This window comes from Candida tropicalis (genome assembly GCF_000006335.3).
Source record: "Candida tropicalis MYA-3404 genomic scaffold supercont3.3, whole genome shotgun sequence".
In the NCBI taxonomy this organism is placed as follows: Eukaryota; Fungi; Ascomycota; class Pichiomycetes; order Serinales; family Debaryomycetaceae; genus Candida; species Candida tropicalis.
The window spans coordinates 2,052,482-2,069,386 of record NW_003020055.1 but is presented as its reverse complement, the minus strand read 5'-3'; the positions used below and the strand labels follow the sequence as shown (position 1 = coordinate 2,069,386).

The 16,905-nt window shown below is 34.5% G+C and overlaps 11 protein-coding genes across 11 annotated transcripts; 7 read left to right on the top strand and 4 right to left on the bottom strand. All coding sequences in view use genetic code 12, as the record gives it.

Moving 5' to 3' along the window:
- CTRG_02962 (halotolerance protein HAL2) lies at positions 1-510 on the bottom strand (the record flags this gene model as incomplete). The annotated part of the gene is made up of 1 exon (XM_002548619.1): positions 1-510. A coding segment is annotated over one exon (510 nt), but the record flags the coding sequence as incomplete, so codon positions are not given.
- A 514-nt stretch (positions 511-1,024) lies between these two features.
- On the top strand, positions 1,025-1,750 carry CTRG_02961 (halotolerance protein HAL2; the record flags this gene model as incomplete). The annotated part of the gene is made up of 1 exon (XM_002548618.1): positions 1,025-1,750. One exon carries the CDS (start codon positions 1,025-1,027, stop codon positions 1,748-1,750), a length of 726 nt encoding a protein of 241 aa, XP_002548664.1.
- A 277-nt stretch (positions 1,751-2,027) lies between these two features.
- On the bottom strand, positions 2,028-2,423 carry CTRG_02960 (halotolerance protein HAL2; the record flags this gene model as incomplete). The annotated part of the gene is made up of 1 exon (XM_002548616.1): positions 2,028-2,423. The coding sequence occupies one exon, from the start codon at positions 2,421-2,423 to the stop codon at positions 2,028-2,030; it is 396 nt and encodes a 131-aa protein (XP_002548662.1).
- CTRG_02959 (halotolerance protein HAL2) lies at positions 2,131-2,562 on the top strand (the record flags this gene model as incomplete). The annotated part of the gene is made up of 1 exon (XM_002548617.1): positions 2,131-2,562. The coding sequence occupies one exon, from the start codon at positions 2,131-2,133 to the stop codon at positions 2,560-2,562; it is 432 nt and encodes a 143-aa protein (XP_002548663.1).
- A 798-nt stretch (positions 2,563-3,360) lies between these two features.
- On the bottom strand, positions 3,361-5,058 carry CAN1 (Can1p; the record flags this gene model as incomplete). Its single annotated transcript, XM_002548615.1, has 1 exon — positions 3,361-5,058. One exon carries the CDS (start codon positions 5,056-5,058, stop codon positions 3,361-3,363), a length of 1,698 nt encoding a protein of 565 aa, XP_002548661.1.
- A 2,046-nt stretch (positions 5,059-7,104) lies between these two features.
- On the top strand, positions 7,105-9,438 carry TOP1 (DNA topoisomerase 1; the record flags this gene model as incomplete). Its single annotated transcript, XM_002548614.1, has 1 exon — positions 7,105-9,438. The coding sequence occupies one exon, from the start codon at positions 7,105-7,107 to the stop codon at positions 9,436-9,438; it is 2,334 nt and encodes a 777-aa protein (XP_002548660.1).
- A 1,145-nt stretch (positions 9,439-10,583) lies between these two features.
- Positions 10,584-11,501, top strand: CTRG_02956 (pheromone-regulated protein; the record flags this gene model as incomplete). The annotated part of the gene is made up of 1 exon (XM_002548613.1): positions 10,584-11,501. One exon carries the CDS (start codon positions 10,584-10,586, stop codon positions 11,499-11,501), a length of 918 nt encoding a protein of 305 aa, XP_002548659.1.
- A 415-nt stretch (positions 11,502-11,916) lies between these two features.
- On the top strand, positions 11,917-12,852 carry CTRG_02955 (uncharacterized protein; the record flags this gene model as incomplete). The annotated part of the gene is made up of 1 exon (XM_002548612.1): positions 11,917-12,852. One exon carries the CDS (start codon positions 11,917-11,919, stop codon positions 12,850-12,852), a length of 936 nt encoding a protein of 311 aa, XP_002548658.1.
- A 226-nt stretch (positions 12,853-13,078) lies between these two features.
- Positions 13,079-13,540, bottom strand: CTRG_02954 (uncharacterized protein; the record flags this gene model as incomplete). The annotated part of the gene is made up of 1 exon (XM_002548611.1): positions 13,079-13,540. One exon carries the CDS (start codon positions 13,538-13,540, stop codon positions 13,079-13,081), a length of 462 nt encoding a protein of 153 aa, XP_002548657.1.
- A 1,556-nt stretch (positions 13,541-15,096) lies between these two features.
- Positions 15,097-16,590, top strand: CTRG_02952 (uncharacterized protein; the record flags this gene model as incomplete). Its single annotated transcript, XM_002548610.1, has 1 exon — positions 15,097-16,590. One exon carries the CDS (start codon positions 15,097-15,099, stop codon positions 16,588-16,590), a length of 1,494 nt encoding a protein of 497 aa, XP_002548656.1.
- CTRG_02953 (uncharacterized protein) lies at positions 15,380-15,748 on the top strand (the record flags this gene model as incomplete). Its single annotated transcript, XM_002548609.1, has 1 exon — positions 15,380-15,748. The coding sequence occupies one exon, from the start codon at positions 15,380-15,382 to the stop codon at positions 15,746-15,748; it is 369 nt and encodes a 122-aa protein (XP_002548655.1).
- Positions 16,591-16,905: the final 315 nt, after the last annotated feature.

Sequence of the window (16,905 nt, the reverse complement as noted above, 5' to 3'; positions counted from 1 at the left end):
TTCACATTTACTTCTAAATTTTGTGGCAGCAAATCTGTAAAATAGTTCTAGCTCTTTTGTTAGCACATCATAAACACGGATTTCTGTGGAAGACCAAGTCCAGAAAATAGTCACAAACTCTTGATATTCAAACTTTGAAATTACTATAAATTGAAGTTTCAGAATTCGTTTACCAACACCAGCCTTCAATCGACGATATATTTCCCTGGTATGTTGTGGTCCACCATATATCATGAACTTCTCAGGTTGTACCTCAGCTTGAACTTCCTGTTTCCCTTTGTAGTTAGAAAACATGAACCATTTCCAAACATCGAGGTCATGGTTCAATTCAACAACCGTTCTAAAAATATTATGTATAAACAATCTCCAACACTCGATACGGGGGTTAATACCAGGCGTTGTAGTTATTGGTAGATCCTGTTCACAGATCGTTTTTTCATCACCGACAAAACTGAATTCTGAGCCCGAGTCTTCCTTTCTGTCAAGTGCTTCTTTAGCACCGCTGGTCATTTTGATAGTTGTCACGAGTGATAATGGTGCGATTAATGATTACTAAAATAAAGCGTGTGCTTCATGCTATTTTTATATGAACTGGTTTTTTTCTTTATAGTTTCCTTATGGTAGCAACGTTTCCTAAAAAGATAGATATGCAATTCATCGGTTGGCTCGCAACACTGATGCTCCTAAAATAGTTTGCGGTTATTCTTTCCATTTTATTGCATCAGGTAGACAATCCCCACGGCTTTTGGTGTAGCATGTTGAATGTTGTGCTTGTCTTGACATGTTCCATTATTGGAAGTGTAAGTTTCGCATCTCTAAAGTTGACACAAACAAGATTTAGGCAATGCGGTTGGCTGCGTGCGCTCTCGAAGTCACCAGCAACAACAAAAACCAAGAATGTGATTATATTGCACAAGGAAACTATAATGAAAACAAGTTCCATATATATCAAACAATATGATGTATTGAACACATCTATCCAAAAGGTAACAATTTTTCTTGTTTGTCTACACTGTAAGAAATCATGCATATTGTTAGCAAAACTAGAGTGCTTAACAAACTAACCAAGCTAAAAACCAGTTTATTATCAACAACACCAGTCATTACGAGTTCTTTAAAGGTTAATAAAGTAGCTCAACGTATGATTTCAGTGTACCTTATTATACTTGTTGTGCAGACTGTCTTGGAAATCAATACTGACATGGACGTATGGAGATGGTTCAAATGTCGTGATTATCAACAAGGGAAATTGGGGGTAGAAGCGGTGGTAATTGGTCAAAAGTTAAAGTTGCTTGGTGGCCCCAAACATGTTTCTGTCATCTATGAAGCACTCAAAGCAAGCATGGGATCGGGTATCCAGGACCTTGAGTTTTTAGTTGTCTTGGATATTTGGGATTGTGCGTTGGTGATTTCATTCTGGAAAATTGATGGAGGTATGCTTCGGGTGTACTCTCATTATAAGACAATAAAAGATATATTCTATGCTCACGCCGGCAATGATTTCAAAACCCCATATGCAAACTTGGGGATACATTACACTAATTGGAAACGTAGCGAGTCTGTCCCTGGAAGTGAAAAGGAAGAGCATCAATCTAAATATGAAGTATCTGTAAGTTTTGAGCTGTTGGATATATGGACGTTACCACCAAAAAAACGACCGGAGAAGAAGTATATTTGGCAAGCGGTGAGCTATGGCTATCATTATTTTGGTAGGCTCAATACTGGTTACTATTGTGAGAATAATCCATAGTGAAGTTGTTTATGATAGCAGTGCTTTTTAAGTTTAATGTACTTATTTTACGTGGGAGATTTCAGAGTCGCAAAAGAGTGCGTAGACCTGTCCGTTAATAATTGAAATGAAGTTTGGGGGAGTTTGTTTAGCAAAATGAGATAGCCACATAAAAAGATTAAAGCATCTGTGGAATCTATACAAGTAAGATGTTACTAGCGACTATAGGAACAAGTTGATTCAGGGGGTGAGATATGAATCAATGTGCCAAAGTTTTGTTAACGTAAGAGGGGAACCATCAACTACTTTGGCTCGCCACTACAATCGATTCCTTGGGTTGCAAAACTACAAAAAAAAAAGAAAAAAACATAAGAAAGCATAACAGACGAGCATTTTTTGAAATGTGTCTAGACAGCCAATTTAAATTTTGGATTATAAAAGTTCTCTCATTTTTTTTAACTTTAATTTCTTTTACAACATACAACACTAACAAGAAGAGTGATATCTCCGCTTCACACCCAGAAATGAGTACTTCTGTACCAAGAGAAGGCAACAACAACGTTGGTCGAACTGACCAAGAATCACGTAATAATAGTTTCACAATTGGTAACCTTAAAAGAATTTCAGTTAAATTGTTCAAGTCAATTTTTAAAGGTTCAACTATATTGACTGTTTCAGAGTTAGTATTAATCATGATAGTGAAAATAGTTGGAGTATTCTCTCCTAATGAAAATCTGAAATTGATGGTACAAAAAATTTGCTATCCTCTCATGTTAGCTATCGTGGTTGTTTGGGCCATTTTTAAGATTATAATTACATACAGATCATTATAATCATTGTATATTGCTTATAATTTGCTACTTAATATAAATTTGAAAGTATTGCTAGATCTGATTCTTGTTTTGTAGTTACAAACCAAACTAATACATCAAAAATCTCTCTGAGAATCCTTTCTAAGCTCATCTGAAGTCTCTTTACTAAGACAGATCCTTAAGCAGAAGCTTCCAAAACTTGAAACATTTATATCCTTCATTCATTGAATACTAGCCAAGTTTGATATCATAAAATTTTTGGATATGTTGGCAATACCGGTGTTGGTGCATACTATGCGCCATTGTTCAATTCTGGATTCACCCCGCTTGCTGAGCAAAAGAGAATCAACATGAAGACACACAGAGATCCAAAGGAGTTGAAAGTAGTCGAAGGTGTTGAAAAAGGACACTCTTCTCATTCCACACAAGCCCAGATCAAGGTTAAGCTAGGATTTGATCTGGAAACTGTTGCTCGTCAAACAATCAACCTTGACTCACAGGTCAAATACTGTGTGTTGGTTAGTGGGAAAGTCGGTGATGTCACAGGTAAGGCGTTAGATTTTGGAAAAGGTAGAACCTTGGACTCACAAGGTGTCATTGCTGCCAACAAGGAAATCTTCTCCAGCGTCATAGAGGCAGTCAAGGCTGTAACTAATTAGTTTTGTCGTGTAAGATTTATGTAGTTGATGTCGACTAGAAGTTTTCTGATATTTACGAATCTGAATGTATTGATAATCTCTTTCTACAATAATTCTATCTCTAAAATAAATTACATTAAATATATTACGTTTAGTTCTAATTCTATCTTATACAAACCGTCTAGGCAACAACATTCCAAAACTTGTCCCAAAGATTCTTTGGGGGTGGAACATCAAATTCAGCATCGTTGATATCCCTAACACCGGTATCAATATCACATTCATCTAATGGAACCAAAATATTACTCCATTTGAATGAATCTTTACCAAAACCGAAAAAGTAGAAATGGAATCCAATCCAACCAACGACAAACAAGATAACGGAAATATAAGAGGTAAAGAAATCACTAGCATTGAAATCAAAAAAGACGGCATAGCCTTGAACTAACACAATGATGAAAACAAAAATAACAGAATAATATGCACTGAATGGCATGAGGAACGCTTTATACGGTAAACTGTCTCTGCTGATACCTCTGCTTTTAAGAACTTGCATGAATCTAATGTGACTGACAGAAATGAAACCCCAAGCAATTAAACCTGCAGTGGCGGTAATGTTCAAAAGCCAAGTAAAAGCCTTGTTACCATCTTCAGAACAGGCCAAATAACCTAATGCCCCAAATAATGCGGTTGTGATAACAGCTACATATGGAACACCCCATTTACTGGTTCTACCAAAGATTTTAGGAGCAACGCCTGATTCGGCTAAGGCGTAAAGAATACGAGAACCTGAATAGACATTTGAATTTGCAGCAGAAATAATAGTGGTAACAATGACAGCATTGAAAATATGTGGTAAGACTTTTGTACCTGAGTTTTCAATAGCAATGATGAATGGAGAATTTCTAGTAAAACCACCATCTTGTGTAAGTTTTGGATCATTATATGGAACAAGAAGACCGATGAAGAAAATACATAAAACGTAGAAGACCAAGATTCTGATCAACACCTTCTTGATGGCGCTTCTAAGAGCTCTTGGAGAAGCTTCCCCGGCGGTGACGGCAACTAATTCAGTACCTTGGAAAGTGAAAACGGAGTTAATCAAACCACTGACAAAAGCGGCCATGTATTTACCATCGTTTTGAACAAGGATACCTGGACCCCATCCATAACCGTTTCTCCAGTAACGGAATCCAACCGGACCAGTTTTACCTGCGCCACAAACCATAATAAGCGCATAAATGATCCATCCCAAAACGGCAACAACCTTGATAGAAGCAATCCAGAATTCAACTTCACCGTAGAATTTGACAGGGAACAAGTTAAACAAAGAGATGATAACAAAGAAAATGGTGATCCAGGCAGCCAATGGAACAGCATCAGTCCAGAATTGAATGACTTGACCAACGACAGATAATTCTAAAGCATATGTAATTGCCCAAGAAAACCAATATAACCAGCCATTACTGGCACCACAACTTTTAGATACCCAACGGGTTACATATTGTGCGAATGAACCTGAGATTGGAATGTGAGTAGCCATTTCACCCAAAGATTGTGTGACTGAAAATGCAAGGGTTGTGACAAATACAAAGGAAATCAATGCCATAATTGGACCTGTGGTACTAAGTAAAGAACCAGTGGAAACAAATAAACCAGTACCAATAGTACCACCAATGGCAATCATAGAAACTTGTCTAGCTTTTAAATCTCTTTTGACACTACCAACATCACTTTCATCTCCAATGACAATATCAGAATCCTGAAGGAATTCAGTTTCTTTGGAAATGTCTTTCTCTTTACTTGAGTGAGTAGGATAAACGTGTCTTTGGTGAGCTTCGCTGGAGCTTCCAGCATATTTTTCATAATCTTCTGGCATTGTCAAAGGAACAATTGTATGTAAGAAGTTTTTCCGATAGAATGCTAAGAAAAATGGAAATAAGAATTAATAAAATTGAAACGAAAGAAAATAGTGGTCCCTGGTAAAATCAGGAATTTTCATGAGAATATATATAATGAGTAAAAAAAAAAATTTTTGAACAAAGGGAGTTTTCTGATTTTAAGCTGTATTGTATGTGAGTAATGTTTAATTCTCCTGCTTGGGACCTATGCCAAATAGCCGTGATCAAACAAATTAATAATAATTAAAAGAAAAAAAAGAAAATATTCCTGTACTTGTGCTACGAAAATTGTATGGCAAGAGATAAGATACAATCAATTAATTTAATCTCACTGCATAATCATTCTACGGTTAGCAATACATTTCGCCTTTAAAAATTCATTATGTAAAAAAAAAAAAAAAAAAAAAAATTTAATGAAAATTTCTTTTGTCTCTGGAAGGAAGAAAGTTCTCCGCATAATTATGTAATTGTTAGTATCTCTACATCTATATTCTTCCCCAGTGATGAATTGATTTCTCCAGAATCAATCGACTTGGACTCAATTGATGTACAAAAAAGGCAACCAAACTTAACCGCGAATTACCTGTACTGGTAAATAAAGATATTCATGATGGTTTGAACAAATTCTCTTGGTGATATCCATTTTCAGTGAAAAGGGCATTTGGTCACTTCATTAAATTTAGAGTCTACGGAATTTCTTTTTTTTTTTTTTTCACGCAAATGGCATCTCATCTCGTGCAACACTGACAGAATGCCTTGTTCGCCATTGCTTTTTGTTTCATTTTAATATGAACTTCAAAATGCCTTAAGAAATGGATATCACAAAAGAGATAATAATGAAATGCTATGAAAGCTGAAATTCGTTTGAATCTGTGATCCTCCCCCTATTAATCATACAAAGAATATCGATTGTTATGTGGTCGTGCAAATAAGAAGAAAAATTAGAATGCACGTGACATCGTGTTGTGTTGCCATTTTTAAATATACCGAATGAGAAAAAGGTTAACTAACTGCGATGTTGAAAGTACAAAATATTAGTTTTGAATTTGTCCTCAAGTAAAGGGGATTCATGAAGCAGGTCATCCTAATTGAGGTGGTAACGCCGAGTTTTGACATGGATCTAGGTAAAGATGGCTTCCATCTAATCTAATATTAATTTTTTGGTGTAATTTTTCAGCAAAAAATTGTTGCAAAATACTAGTAACTTTTCTTAAAGTCTAAACACCAATTGTTAATATCAGTAATCATCTATGCTGTTGGCCATGAAAATTATAGAAAACACATTCAAGGCACTTGACCAGCAAAGCATTTGGCCATAAGTTTGTACGTTATATATTCCAAGATTCATGGAACAAACTGTCTATGATGGCTTTTTATGTGAGTGCACGTATTCAATTGATAATATAATAGTAATAGGATCTTCCAAAGTAGATTCAAAATGATATTATCTAGATCACGTATTACACCACATGCACGTGATGCTCGGTGGTAAATGGGCGCCTCTCTAGATGAATTGGCCAGCAAGTATTTTTAGTATAGTCGTGCAAGCACAAATTATCTGTCGCATTTTCTTTTCATTTCTTTTTTTTTTCTTACTTTTTGGTTCACGCTCTCTTTTTATTTTCAGTCTCCATGGGTAGTTTTACTTTACTAACAATAGAAATAAAAAAAAAAAAAAAATTCGTGAATAAGAAGAAACTGAATTTTTTTTTCTTCCCTATCTTCTCTCATTTACTTTCACAACCCCCATTGAACTGGTGCATCTTGAATCAGACAACCAATTAATCAACAAAACTAAATCGATTCTTTACTATTTTTTTAAAAAAAATAAACTACTTTGTAAGTTCATTTAGAAGGTTGATTTCAAAAACTCATCTGCATCAGAAATAAGAATTTCCCCCAGATATTATTAGATCAAAGAGATAGATTTTTTTTTTGTTGTTGTTTTATTCAACGAAGACTATCAACAGCCAAGAGCCAATATCCATTAAAGTTAAGCCAATTGAAGATTTAGTATTCCAATCATGAGTTCATCGGATGAAGAAATACCTTTATCTCAGTTACATCAAAAAAGTTCATCATCTACCACACCAACATCAGATTTTGAAGATGATGAAGAAGATATTCCATTAGCTGGAAGAAGAAGCACAAGAAAGAAACAAGTTAGTTCGTATTATGAAGATGAAGATGATGCTTCAGAAGACGAAGATGAGGTTCCGTTGAAGAAAAGAAAATTGGCTAATGGATCATCGAAAAAGACCAAAAGTGAACCAAAGTTGAAAAAGGAACCTGGTACCAAAAGAAAAACAGCTACTAAGAAAGAACCAAAAGCTAAAAAAGAGAAAAGCACTCTTAAAAAAGAACCAAAATCAAAGGAACTGCCTACCAAACTTAAGAAGGAACCTACGAAATCTGAAACTCCTGAAGCCGAAGAAGACGAAGGGTATAAATGGTGGGAGGCAACAGAAGAAACCGAAGGAGGTATCAAATGGGAAACACTAGAACATAATGGTGTGATTTTCCCTCCAGAATATGAACCATTACCATCTCACGTCAAACTATACTATGATGGGAAGCCAGTGAACTTGCCTCCCGAAGCAGAAGAAGTTGCAGGTTTTTACGGTGCGATGTTGGAAACAGATCATGCCAAAAACCCTGTTTTCCAAAAGAATTTCTTTAATGACTTTTTGGAGGTTTTGAAGGAATGTGGTGGATGTGGTGTTGAAATCAAGGAGTTTGAAAAAATGGATTTTTCCAAGATGTATGCATATTATGAACAACAACGTGAAGAGAAGAAAGCCTTGAGTAGAGATGAAAAGAAGAGACTTAAGGAAGAGAGAGATAAATTTGAAGAACCTTACAAGACTTGTTATCTTAATGGTAGAAAAGAATTGGTAGGCAATTTTCGTATTGAACCTCCTGGTTTGTTTCGTGGACGTGGGGCACATCCAAAGACAGGTAAATTGAAGCGTAGAGTCGCCCCAGAGCAAGTTACTTTAAATCTTGGTAAAGATGCAAAAGTTCCCGAACCACCTGCTGGCCACCAATGGGGAGAAATTAGACACGATAATGAAGTCACTTGGTTAGCGATGTGGAAAGAAAATATTTCTGATTCTACCAAGTATGTTAGATTTGCAAATAATTCGTCGATTAAAGGTCAATCTGATTTCAAGAAATTTGAAACTGCCAGAAGATTAAGAAACCATGTTGATGAAATCCGTAAGGATTACACTAAAATGTTGAAATCTGAAAAAATGCAAGATAGACAAATGGCAACAGCGATGTATCTTATTGATGTGTTTGCATTGAGAGCAGGTGGTGAGAAAGGAGATGATGAAGCCGACACAGTTGGTTGTTGTTCTTTGAGATACGAACATGTTACTTTGAAACCACCAAATAAGGTAGTGTTTGACTTTTTGGGTAAAGATTCGATTAGATTCTATCAAGAGGTAGAGGTTGATAAGCAAGTGTTCAAGAACTTACGTATATTCAAAAAGGCTCCAAAACAACCAGGTGATGACTTGTTTGATCGTATTAATCCTTCATTGGTCAACAAACAATTACAAAATTACATGAAGGGATTAACAGCCAAAGTTTTCCGTACTTATAACGCATCTAAAACTATGCAAGATCAAATTGACTTAATAGAAAATGAAGGTACTGTTGCGGAAAAGGTGGTTAAATTCAATGCTGCCAATAGAACTGTTGCTATTTTATGTAATCACCAGCGTACAGTAAGTAAAAACCACAGCAACACGGTTCAAAAAATCAATGACAAGTTGAAGGAATTGATGTGGCAAAAAATCAGATTAAAGAAAATGATTTTAGTTCTAGAGCCTAAGTTGAAGAAAAAAGATGCAAAATATTTTGAAGAAATTGATGATTTGATTAAAGAAGATATTGAACATATTCATCATACCATTATCAATCGACAACGTGAACAAGTTCAAAAGAAATTTGAACGTGACAATGAGAAATTGAAACTTGAAGGTAAGCCATTATTGACCAAGAAAGATATCAAGGAAAAAATGGATAAAATCACTGAATTGGAAAAGGAATATAAGCAAGAAAGAAAAACCGGTAAACCAGTGGTTCCAAAGAATGCAACGGTTGAAAAGTTAAAGGGTCAAATTGAAACTCTTGAAAATAGAATACTTACTACATCATTCCAATTAAAGGACAAAGAAGATAATTCTGAGGTTTCTTTGGGTACTTCCAAGATGAATTATATTGATCCAAGATTAACGGTAATGTTTTCCAAGAAATTTGATGTGCCAATTGAAAAATTATTCACAAAGACTTTAAGAGATAAGTTTAAATGGGCCATTGAATCAACTGACGAAAACTGGAGATTCTGAAACATAAACGACCAACAAATGGAATAACCGTTAATTATATATATGTATTATAGTTTTTTGTCAAAATAGAGTTCATATTGAATTACATAAAAATAAAAACAAGTTAGAAAATAATTAATTGATGTGCCCTTTACACAACCATAGTCTTAAAGAGTAAACGAGTTGCTTGTGGATTATGAAACAGATCTAGGGTGTATAAGTAAGATGAAGATATTGCATTGTGCTATTGTTTTTATTATTCAATCGAAAGGAGAGCTGTGGCTGATGACACGTAGAAAATTTTTCTAGTTCATTTTTCCTTTCCTTGATTCGTATAAGTAATTATGTAAGTGGAAAAAGAGTAAGAGAAAAAAAAAAAAAGACGCGGTCTCGTCTTGAATATTGAGTAAGTCGCGCGTGTATTGGGGGAGAGAAAAGGATGGGAACTTTTTGTGCGCTTTGTGTTCCGACTCTGTTTTTGCAACATGCGCTGCAGTAAATTAATACAAGAGCAAAGTTTCACCTCGATTCTTACATCAATAATTTTACCCTTTTAAGATGGGCTTTGATTTTTTTTTTGGGCATTTTTCAATTGTAAGAAAGTTTTTATACTTCATAATATTATAACCACCTAAGAATTGTTACAACTCAAGGGTCTAGGGAGGGAATTATATCATGAAAATTCTCCAACAGCAAAGTACTATCCATATCGTAGGAAACAAAAAAAAAATAACTAAAAGAAAAAAAAAAACACGCTTGGTTCAACATCCTTCATCCAACAACAACAACAAAAAAAATCTAATCACTATGCATTTAATAAATTCCACAAACTAAAGGGTTATCTAATTTCAGGTTATTCAATTTTTTTTTTTCTTCTTCTTCCTAATATGTAGGGCAATAATACACATGGGCATTAAACAATTACATGGCTCAGTTCATTTATATATTTATATATTTATATATAATTTAATCCAATTGTTTCAACAGTAAATTTTCATTTTCTTATTCTTTGAATACCGTCGAGGATTTTTCTTTTCTTTTCTGTTTTATTTTTAACTTGATAGATTTAATTTGATCGGCAGTTAACAAACCAAAAGCTATTATTTACTTATACTCACCCTTAGTCATTCCTTTATATTTATAACTTTTCAATCCTGTCAAAAAAAATGGTTATTGTTTTATTAGGTTTGATCAATGTGGTCATGGCAGCAACTTATCATAAACATCATAAACATGATAGAATTACCTCGATGATTCAATCAACTCCAACATTAGTTCGTCGAGCTGATTCTGACTCGACTGGTTTACCAACCCTTTCCACAACAGTAGCAACCACAACAACAATTACACATATACCTCAGCTGAATAATCCTTATGTCAATGTACCCGACTTACCAACCAATTTGGTTTTCATAATTGTTGGTGTTATTCTTGGAGCTATATTTCTTCTGATCATTACTTATCGATTGGTTTCCTATATTAAATCTGGAAGACGAGCTCATAGAGAAAAAGAGACTTATTATTCAAATTTAGATGAAGTTTTGAATACTCCTTATTCTTATTCAAGAAATTCATCTGCATTAGATCTTAATTCGTCTTCATCATCTTCAAACCAAGGCCGTTCATATAGAGACAATGTATTGGGAAATAAAGCCACCACTAATAGTAATATTACTAAAAATAATAATGTTAGAAGATCTATGTTTATTAGTCCAACTATGGATTTGAAGAATTTTGATTTGCCATTATATAGAAATCAACATAATGGTTCCCTGGCTTCGTTATTATTGAAAATTCATAATGGTGATAATAACAGTACATTCTTTAATGAAAAGAGCCTGACTTTATTTGATGTTAATATTGCATCAGCAGCAGGTTCAACAATTAACGATTCTTCAATCAATGGATCAATTATGGATAGTAAATATTCAGTACCTCCGAAAAGTCCATTACGTGCCCCGAGTATGGTACTTGAAGATTTATTAAATGAAGAAATGAAGAGAAGTTTGTCTGAAAAAGACATTTCGTTAAAGAACAAGGAGAATGGTAATGATGGCGATGATGCAGAGGAAGAAAAGAAATAGCATATTATGTAATTAAATAAACGTATTATAGATCGAAGTAATAAATGGTTGGGTATGGTTTAGTATACTTTTTTTTTGCAGTATTTTATTTGTCTATTTAATTATTTTGTTCACTAAATCCGGACCTATTCTCGGCCAGAAAATTTTATGTAATTGAAATTGAAATTCTGCTGTAATAAAAATATTTTGTGTTGTTCCTTTCGTCCCCCCGCTTTTTTTTTGTCTGTAATAAATTTGCTTCCATTTTATTTTGTGCCTTGTTGAAGAAGGAGTCATGACTACTTGCACATTTTCATGTTGTTGTTGTTGTTGTTGTGTTGCACCTCTACTTCTCTGCCTATCAAATTGGACATATATATTGATTTTTTCTTAGTGATTATGTAATTTCTCCATAGAAATTTGACATTCTCTACAGATGACTCTCTGTTCTGAGAAATTCCGATCATCGACATTACAACATACACTTCACATTCTCTCTCTCTCTTTCATTCTCACAGCTTTTTTTTTCTCTTCCCCCAAACATTTAAATACTTTGTACTTTTCTTTATCTCTGTCTTTTTTTATATATATAATTGTTCATTGCTTTATATATATATATATTCTTATTATTATTTATTCATATATTCACATTTTATTACTTTCCACTATGATTAGAACTTCTTTTAGATCCATTGCACCAATTGTTGCCAGAACTAGAACTATCCATTCTTCCGCGGCAATCTTTGCTAAAGGAGATACATCAACCATTGATTCATTTAGATTACCTTCACAAACTTCCATCAATGAATGGGAATTCAAATATGATTTCATTCCAAAAACTTCAGAACCTAAAGCTCCACCTTTAACTAAAGAAGCGGTTAAACAAGATATTGCTCAAGAAAAGGCCAAATCTGTTGAAAGAGAATTGTTTGCTAAAGAAAGCAATTCATCTGTTAAAGTTGAGGCAAACAATGCTCATGTTGTTCATGGTGGTGAAAGTGTTGGATCTGAACCTATTTTAAGAGAAGATAAAGGTAGTGATCCAATTGATGTTTCTGGACCAAAAAGTCACCCTTCAAAAGTTAAAAAATCAGCAAATCATGATCAATATGTTCAATCTTCAGTAAATCCAAATATTAATACTAGTGATGTTGTCAATTTGAGTGAAAATGAAGTTGACCACAAGACTGAATCAGTTGAGAAACAAAGTCCTGTTGTTGAAGATATCGAACATGATAATTTGACTAATCAAGGGCAACAGGGTCAAAAAGAAACTACTAGCGGTGGTGGTTCTGGTTTTGCCATTCTTGCCTTGATAGGGTTCGGAGGTGCTGGTTACTTTTACTGGGATTCCAAAAAGAAGAGAAACTAATATACTACAGTTTGTCAGATACTTTGAATTTCAAATTAATAAATAAATATTCTATTACGTTTTTTTTTTTATTCTTTTTAAATACATATTCAATAAATTAGTATTGTTTTGTTTCTCTCCTGACGATGAAGAGCCACCTTGATTCTACTTACAAGATTTTAACATTATTGAATTATTGCGGTATTTCTTTACTTAAGTCAAAGTCCACTATCACATTTTTGAATTTCTAGTATTGTCTAGAGGCTTCTTGACAAGCTTTCAATTGTTGCAAGTAGTAATCACAGATTTGCATATTACCATTGTTATCTTCCAAACATCTGGTAAAGCTTCTGGCATCGGCATCACAATGTTTAGATTGTTCTTGAGTTTGTTGTTGTTGATAAGCAGCGACTTGTTGTTGTTGTGGAGCAGCTTCAGCTGGAGCAGAAGATGAAGAACCACCAAACATACCAGTAATACCAGCACCTAAAGTGTGACCAATAGTGGAACCAACGGCAACACCAGCAGCAGTAGATGCCATTTGTGAAAATAAACCTGGTTGACTAGATTGTGTTTGAACTGGTTGAGCTGGATGAGCAGCTTGTGGTGGGTAACTGTGTTGTTGTGGATAAGCAGATGGAGCAGCTGCAGTGTGAGCAGATCTAGTTTGTTGTCTTGGAGCTGGAGCAGATCTTCTTTGTCTAGGCATTATGATTTGTTATTTGTTATTATTTGTTATTGAATAGTTAAACAAGAAACGTGTGGAAGTGAAAAAAAAAGAATCTAAAAAAGAAATGATTCGCTTTTATAAAGCTTTGAAAAAGATTTTCTTTTTTTTTTTTCTCTGTCTCTCTTTCCTCTACTACCCGTCCTCCCGCTGGGATGTTGGTGGCGAACGTGCCAGAAATATTTTTTTGTGTTTAGCACACTTAATATTTTTGTCCCGGCGGATTTTGGAGCGCCATCATGCTAGTCATGAAGTTTCATTAGGAGAGTCATAGGGTTTAAGTGATCAAATCGATACCAAAATATTGGTCTAATCGAGTCATAAAATTTAAATAACCAGCAGCAGGAGGATATACTTGACGGGTACGAATATTGGTAGCCGTAAATGACCATCTGTATTTGTTTCAAAAAATATTCAAGCACAAAATTAAGAATAATAATCTTCAAAACCGCCTAGAATGTTCTAACACCTATTAGAGTTTTAACCATTATTTTTTGAATGACATCTAAGTTAAAGACTCTTTCTTGTTATGTAAGATAGAATGGTGATACTTGAATCAACCTCTAGGACCAAAGAAAAACAAAATAGCGGGGGAGTTCTCGTCCAATCGGAAGTTTCAGATTGATAATCGTGTACACTGTTGTGCTGCAGCTGCTAAAAAAGAAAGACAATAAGAATACGATCAGAATATCATAGAAACAAAAAAAAAGAGGAGTCTGGTTTCTAATAATTGAACCATACCAAGACAATCAATGGTAAGTTCATCAACATCTATAATCAGGTTGCTTATATAGTTTCTCGTTTCTCCCCTTGCTCTGAAAAGGCACATTTCTTTTTATTTATTTTTAGATATCTTTTCATGAATCGTGTGATTCAATGGCATTATATAGGATCAATGAACAATCAAAGCACATATAATTGTATCCGTTTCTCCTTGTTCTTTAAATACAATTCTAGATTTTGAAATTCGTATACTGTAGCAATAGTAACTAATATTTAGAGAAAAGGTCTAGCGCCTAAGTCCACAATATCAACTCCACTTTAGCTGTAAATCGAATCAAAGAAAATATTTTTTTTTTTTACCCAATTTCAGAAACTAGTTTGTGTGAAATCAAAATCACAGCATCTAGACGATTAAATTCCCGCAACGTATTTAATTTGATAATTGGACGAAGGCATTGTAATAATAATGAGTTATAACATATTATTGATATTACAAGCTCATATTGGTTTTATATTTGTTTTAAACAGTAGCAATTAGCAGTTTGAGCCCAACTATTTCTTGTCTTCTTGGTTCAATACATTTAATTTTGCTGTATTTAATTTTTTTTTTTTGACCCACATTTAACGCAGGATTGTCTTATCAACAAAAGGCCAACACTTTTTCTTAAAATTATATAAAAGAGAAAACAAGAATCTTAAAAATAAAAAAAAAAGCAAAAAAAAAAAAAAACAAAGAGGTTAATCTATAATCCTATACATTTACTTCATCCCTTTTATTACTCCTATCTACTAATTAACTTATATCATCAATTACCATGGATATCGAAGAACGCTTGGAACAAGCAGAAAAATCGGAAACCCCATCTTTAGTCGGTTCATCAATTAGATCTGCCGACGATTCGTCACATAATAATTATATTCATCCTGAAAAATACAACTCCACAAAGGAGAATAGTACCAACAATAAATTGAACAATTATTCTAGTTTAAGTAGTGCAATTACTGCTTCTTTGGATGATTTGATCAATGAAGGTGCTTTATTGGGATCAGAAGAAGATTTTGACAAGTTTTTAGAGCAAGACGGTAGTGTTAAAATTGATGCTATTATGGAAGAAGACGCCACTCATGTCGAAAAGCATCCAAAGAAGGATCAAGAAAACGAATCAAACGAAAAAGAAGAAGAAGAAGAAGAAGAAGAAGAAGAACCAAAAGTGGAAAAAGCAAGCAAAACTGTCGATGACGAACCAATTGAAGCTGAGACTGAAGCTTCTGAAGTGTCTCTGGGCAAATCTACTCCCCCAGAAACTGCATCAAACTCAGCTCCAGTTTCATCATCTGGTACCACCGGATCTTCATCATTTTACCAACAAGAAGACTACTCGACTCCAAATTTATCAGAATATCAATTGGAACACGATATCAAAGATCACGGTGATTTATTGGATCACGTTCAATCTTATGATTTAGAAAAATTGCCGACTTCTGCGTCTGGTGGAAATTCAAGATTTAGAAAGGATATTGAGCTGCCAATTTCGCAATCTCAACAGACTTTACTTTCTCCTGCTCAACAGCAACGATTAGAAGACGGTGGTCAATTATCGTATTTGCACACCGAAAGAGCTCGATCAAGATCAAGATCAGCTAATCCAAGTACTAGAATTAGAGAAAAGTCCTCATCTTCTGTTCGTCATACCACCAACTTGTCAAAGCCTCACTTGGCTCGTGGTGATTCTTATAAGAGTACTCATGCTGAAGAACCTTCCAAGTATGAATTGCCAGGTGATTTGACTCCAGAAGTTGAAGCTCCCGCTCAACCTCCTGCACTGGATGAAAGACGTAGTAGACAATCTAAGCCAACAATGGGTGATTCTATTGCTGCTGCTGAAGCATTGGCCAAGTCTGATAATCCTGCTTTCCAAGCTGAACAACCATTACCAAGAGATCCGTCTTTATTGACAAGTGGTGATTATACTAATTTTGAGGTTGATACCCCAAGGAAAGAAGATCACATGAGTGATTCATATTTCAGTAAACGTTCAGAATCAGCTACCAATTATCTTCGTTCTATTTCTCGTTCACGTTCCAGAGCAAGAAATCCTGTTCAAGATGAAAAGAATGATTCCAATAATAATGCATTACAAAGAGAAGGTGCTTTAGTCAGTGATGACCCTTATGATACAATTGACAAGTTGGATGCCATGATGGAAGAAGTTTTGGGTCTGAAGGACACTGTAAAGACCAGTGATTCTGGGAAGAAGCAAAAAGAAAAATCAACCACACATGAGGAACTCATTGAAGAAGATATTTGAAAGAGCCAAGAAGCAAAGTAATGAAAAGGTATGATGCGAATACCGATATATTGGAAGAGGAGGGAGCTTTGGTTAATGAGGATGAATGTACTGTGATTGATAAGAAAGGACTTGGAAAATAGAAGGGTATCTCTACCGTAGAATCTGCAGAAATAGAAACAAACCCTTTGAATATCAAACCGTAAAGTAGACAAAGTATGACAAAGGAGGGACGAGGATATAATCCAAAAATCAGGTAAGTTGTAACAAAAATAATGTAATCCTTGAACTCAAACTGAAGAAAGAAGAAATTTGTCCGTCAAAAAATGTCCGAAA